This window comes from Acinonyx jubatus, chromosome E1 (assembly GCF_027475565.1).
Source record: "Acinonyx jubatus isolate Ajub_Pintada_27869175 chromosome E1, VMU_Ajub_asm_v1.0, whole genome shotgun sequence".
NCBI lineage: Eukaryota > Metazoa > Chordata > Mammalia > Carnivora > Felidae > Acinonyx > Acinonyx jubatus.
In genome coordinates this window covers 19,589,896-19,595,895 of record NC_069397.1, presented here as the reverse complement: position 1 = coordinate 19,595,895, position 6,000 = coordinate 19,589,896, and the positions used below count along the sequence as shown (strand labels likewise).

The window sequence follows — 6,000 nt, the reverse complement described above, 5'->3', positions numbered from 1 at the left end:
TAAAGCCTCTTAGCTTCAGCCTTTAATTAAATCCATATACTATCAATAACAAGAAAAAGTAAATTGAACAAATGAGGTAAAAACATATCTTCATACACATTTGTAAACAGGTATACAACAATATCTTCCATCTGTACAAAATTAGGATCCTTACCTTTTGGGGTAAAAACATAATTCAGATAATGTAACTGAATTCTAGGCTAGTACATAATATAAACATTGGAAATAGGACACTATTTTCAGATATACCTGATTATATGATCGCAAAAATAATTTTAAGTGAAATGTGGGATTTTACAATCTTGTAATTAAAAATATACACTTTCTCCAAAAGCATAACCTTAAATGGAGATGGCTATGATGTAGAAAGCCTGTATAGAATTCTCCCTTGTTACAATTTTGATGAGTAGCACTTTGTCCAAAATAGATATATTAACGTCATTAATATCTTTATGAAATAAAACATCACTGATATAAAAATACAAGAAAAATGTACAAGGCAAATGATTTGAGTTGGCAAAATATACAAGGTATCACATATGTATGGTTGCTAAAAAAGATTTATGAAAACGACAATTCATAATCTTGTTTTCACTTTGTCAACATGCTGATCCAATGGTAAAATATGCCAGAGGAATACACTAAAAATAAATTTATCGGGAAGATGTTACTTTTTGAAAACTGATGCATAATTTCTTCCCTAGGAAGTTTTTTGCATGTTACATAATTTTGTATTGCATAAATTTATTTTTTAAAGATCACCACCTAGATGATTCATATATACAACTTGACAGAGTACTGAAGGTTGGGTTGGGGAGAGGTGGATTAAAGGTAACAGGAAAGAGAAAAATTATGGATTAATTTAACACTGAAACATTTTTAGAAATATCTTAGTGAACTGTCCCTTCTAGAAACAGCTCACTCACATACAAAAATACTATAACAAAGCTAAATCAGATAATATAAAAAATTTCAGAAAAAAATACCACCACAATCATAAATACAATTTGTAACTCAAATTTTTTCATTTTAAATATCTGCACACTAATAAAAAATATACAAATAGCCTGTTTTAAATGTACATTCAGAAATAAATTCTTCCATGAATCAATATAAAAATGTATCTTGAGGACCACATAATAATCTGTACAAGGCATTGTTAATGTGAACATTAAGGGAAGCCAGCTGCCAAAGTGTTCACAGTCTCTTTCGAAATGTTAAGATGAATCCCTTCCAGATAGTGCAGGAACCTGTCAAAATTACAAGGAACAATTCAATTTAACCATCAGCTGAGGATATTTATTAATCTTGAAATAGCTGTCTACAATGTTACTTGTATAGAGCCTTTCTTTACCTTCTTTTACTTTTTCCTTGTTCTTTTAGCTTCTCCGTCTTACAAATGTTTCGAAGAGTTGGCAAGTACTCAATTATACTAGCTTGTCTATTGCCCAGGTTTAGAAGGGATCGGCTAGAAAATACACTTTTAATGACTGCTATCCTCTTCCAGGCACTGCTGTAAATGAAAAGGAATGCATTACTTTTTACTTTTAAGGTCTAATAAAAATGCAACAATCCCAAACACAACCAGCTTCTGGTCTCCACTTCTCCTTGCTTGTGGTCTAGACTAGATTAACTAGATTCCGGGTTAACTTACTGTATCATTTTCAACACATCAATCACTCACAAGTGAAAAAAACCTTTAATGGCTACCTGCTATCCGTCACAGCAAATCAAAACCCCACTCCCTGTCATTCAAGAGTCTCCTAATCTCTCATTTTTCTTCCCAGCAATCAGGATGGTCTCCCTGTCTTATTAGAAGCTACATTATTGGGGCGCCTGGGTGGCTCAGTCGGTTGAGCATCCGACTTCGGCTCGGGTCATGATCTCATGGTTTGTGGGTTTGAGCCCTGCGTCGGGCTCTGTGCTGATGGCTCGGAGCCTGGAGCCCGCTTCAGATTCTGTGTCTCCCTCTCTCTCTGCCCCTCCCCTGCTCATGCTCTGTCTCTCTCTGTCCCAAAAATAAATAGAAACATTAAAAAAAAAATTAAAAAAAAAAAAGGAGCTACATTATTAATATTAAGGGTTTACCATGATAAATAAAGCCAAGCATTTCAAAATTAGTAAAAAGAAACTAATAATTTCCCCTTTATCATTTATTATTGAAAAATAAAAAGTAAAAGGAGGCAAGACTTACTCTAAATTAGCCGCTGACTGACTGAAATATACATTGCTGCGTTTTTGTGAAACATAAAAAGTAAGCTCTTTTGTTGGATCTCTTCCTGATTTCTTGCAAGAATTCAAGGAGGTTTCCAATGCTTTTGAAATAGTAGATGAACATTTAGTAAAGCTGAGAGCTTCTACAGCTGCCTTTAATTCTCCGGAGCTCGGAGAAGTCCATCCATCGGTAGTCTCGAGACTAAACTCATCACAAAGTCCGCTTTTAACATTTGTCCAACTGAAGTCATTTTTACCAATTTCCTTTTGTTCTCTTACATCATTTAAAAGAGCATCTAAGAAGGACATGTTATCCATGAACTCAGTGAGAGAATTTAGACACTGAGAAACGAGGGCAGAACATTTTTTTTCTGCTGGTGTTTTAGGAGGACAAGGAACAGACTCAATGTTAGACTCTAAACATTTGTTTAGTTTCTTTGTCTCTGGATTGCTTTCTTTATCTCTGGCTTTGCTTTCTTCTGAATTTGAGGAAGAAGATACAGGGGAAAGGCTAAGGAATTCATTAGAAAAGTCCACTTCAGAGTCAAATAAGTCACTATCATCTAGAATTGTCATCTTTTTCTTTTGTTTCTTTTTTTGTGGCTTTTTCAATGGCTTCTCTCCTTCAGAATGTTTCCTAGCAAGACATTTCATATTTTTTGTTGCTGCACTGGTGTCCTCCACACTTCCTGATGAACCACAAAAGTTTTCCGTTTCTGGAATGATGTTAACAGGTAATGGCAGAATGAACTCAAGATTACTATACAAGAAATCTACATTCTGTGTTCGGAATTCAGTAAGAAGCTGGATGAATTGATACCATTCTTCCTTTGTTCTGATCTTGTGCTGAAAAAAAATTTTGAATGAAGAAGTGTTAGAACATAGTCTGAACATTCTTCTACCCATATGACCATCTTAAAAGTAATGAGTTGCTACCCTCTCATAATTTTATTAACCTACACTCCCTTAATTTGTCAAACAGTTCTGGGGGCACCTGGGTGCCTTGGTCGGTTAAGTGTCTGACTTTGGCTCAGGTCATCATCTCACTGGTTCGTGAGTTTGAGCCCTACATCGGGCTCTCTGCTCTCAGCATAGAGCCCACTTTGGGCTCCCTCTCTCTCTGCCCCTCCCTAGCTCGTGCTCTCTCTCTCTCTCTCAAAAATAAATAAACATTAAAAATAAATAAGTAAGTAATAATAATAAAATAGTTCTGAGCCTAAAAAATACATTTAAACTATTAAAATTTGAAGAATTAAATTTTTAATAGTTTATACCCCAATTCAATAGTTAGCTCATTTGTTTAAAAACTACTTTTCTGAAATTTTCTTTTTTTATTCTGAAATCTTTCTAAATTCTAGTCTAAATCCGATAATACGCATTCAGAGCATTACCCATCAACTGTTTGTCAAAGTGGTATAGTGTGTTAAAATCAGAAATCTATGAAAATCATAGGCAAATTTATGTTAACCTGAAGATTTATTTATTTCTTAAAAATATGTATGTATTTTTACAGAGAGAGTGGGGGAGAGGGACAGAGGGAGAGAGAATCTTAATTTTTTTAATTTATTCTTTTTAATATTTATTTTTGGGAGAACGCAAGTTGGGGAGGGACAGAGAGAGGGGGACAGAAGATCTGAAGCAGGCTCTGCATTGGCGGGCTGACAGCAGTGAGCCCAATGTGGGGCCTGAAGATCATGACCTGAGCCAAACTCAGACACTCAACAGACTGAGTCACCCTGGTGCCCCCTCCTTTTTTTTTTTATTTAATCTTTTGTTTGTTTGTTTTAATGTCTATTTATTTTTATTATTTTTTTTCAACGTTTTTTTTTATTTTTTTTATTTTTGGGACAGAGAGAGAGCATGAACGGGGGAGGGGCAGAGAGAGAGGGAGACACAGAATCTGTAACAGGCTCCAGGCTCTGAGCCATCAGCCCAGAGCCTGACGCAGGGCTCGAACTCACGGACCGCGAGATCGTGACCTGGCTGAAGTCGGACGCTTAACCGACTGCGCCACCTAGGCGCCCCAATGTCTGTTTATTTTTTGAGAGAGAGAGCGCGCGCACACAAGCACGGGAGGCGCAGAGAGAAAAGGACAGAGGATCCAAAGCAGGCTCCATGCTGATGACAGAGAGCTTGATCCCATGAACCGTGAGATCACGATCTGAGCCAAAGTCAGATGCTTGACCAACTGATACCACCCAGGCGCCCTGAGAGAGAATCTCAAGCAGGCTCCATGCTCATGCCCACGACCCTGGGATCATGACCTGAGTCGAAATCAAGAGTCAGACGCTCAACCAACTGAGCCATCCAGGTCTCCCTAACTTTAAGATTTAAAACACAGGAGTGAGTGTTAGGAAGATGAAAAGGAATATAAATTTAATATCTTACACTAGACATTGAAAATACCTTTAGAAATGAAAATAAGTCTTTCGATGGGGAAAAAATGTTCTTAAGGCCAAACAAGGTCTCAACACAGCCAGTGTCACATTTGGGGAGGTCTGTAGGGCTCCTTTTAGTATTTTTAGGTTTATTTTTGGAATCAGGGCCATCTTCAGAGCAAACCAGTTGAACACTTCTGCTATTTCCTCCTACAAAATTAATAAAAGAAAATCTTAGCTATCTATATTTTTAATAAATTACAGCAAAAAATTATTTAAAATCTAAGATCCTGTCATCTTTTGGACCTATATTCCCATTTTCTTCTTCTCCACATGTGTTTTTAATTCACAAAAAGTACGATACAAACATTATTTCTAGCATACAGAGGTTAAGATGGTGGTGGTGGTCGGCTTACAAAACAATCCAAAAGAATAAAGCACAAGGACTATGAACAGACAAGTAACAGAAGAAATACAAATATCTAATAAACTCATAAAAAGATGTGCAATTTTACTAGTGATCTTGGAAATGCAAATTAGAATAAGATACCATTCGCTTTTCGCCTTTTAAATTGGCAAAACTAAAACAACTGGCTCCCTAATTTTCTCAGAGGTATACATAAAAAAGCCATCATAAACTATTCCTGGGAACATAAATTTGTACAGTTATCTTCTGGAGGGCAACCGGACAATACCTACCAGGATGCAAATGTACTCTAGCCTTTGGCCTAGCAACCAAACTTCTAGAATTCTCTTCAACAGAAGTACTCACAGATATGCTCAAGGATATGTGTATGGATATTCACTGCACATTTTAATGACAACAAAAGGTAACTTCCATTTCCACTAATAAGTGATGGTTAATTAAATTACGTTACATCCATTCCCTATTATGGAATAGCATGCAGCTGTGAAAAAGAGAGGGCTAAAACTGTACGTACTAACAACACATTCTCCAGTAAAAACAGCAAATTGCTTAACAGTACATACAGTATTGGTTAACTCTGCTAAGTAAGTAGGTAGCAATATTTGTACATGCATAGATAAAGCTCTAACGGTGGCTAATCTTAAGAAGGGGGGAGATCTTTTACTTTTCTTTTACATACTTCTGTACTGTTTGAATTCCCAATGAGTACACAGCTGCATTTTTTTAGACAGAAATAAAATGCATATAAAATCTTCAAGAAAAGAAATAATGACATAGTTTTTTTTCTTTGAAAGTTCTTGGTATAGCATTTTATTTCCAGTCATATGGCAATAGTTACTAATTTGTTTTTTATAAGAAGATTTTTCTGTGTCTTATTTATCATATTTACTTCTAAGAAACAGTTAAGGCTCCAAGCTTACACTGAATTAAATATATACGTTTGCTAACTCAAAAAAGAATAACACATTAAAATTTGGAACT

At 35.8% G+C, this 6,000-nt stretch overlaps 1 protein-coding gene across 3 annotated transcripts in view; it reads right to left on the bottom strand.

Annotated features, from left to right (window-relative positions):
• Window positions 1-6,000, bottom strand: part of ATAD5 (ATPase family AAA domain containing 5) — a 46,646-nt gene continuing 40,646 nt past the window's right edge. For 2 of the 3 annotated variants that reach the window (XM_053211792.1, XM_015083440.3), the window contains 4 exons: window positions 4,621-4,802; window positions 2,195-3,060; window positions 1,355-1,513; window positions 1-1,250 (listed from right to left, as the gene is read on the bottom strand). In XM_053211792.1, coding sequence (XP_053067767.1) covers window positions 1,172-1,250; window positions 1,355-1,513; window positions 2,195-3,060; window positions 4,621-4,802 — 1,286 coding nt within the window. In that variant the 3' untranslated portion in view covers window positions 1-1,171. The remainder of the gene's footprint in view (window positions 1,251-1,354; window positions 1,514-2,194; window positions 3,061-4,620; window positions 4,803-6,000) is intronic. The other variant, XM_027034440.2, reaches the window with a different exon arrangement.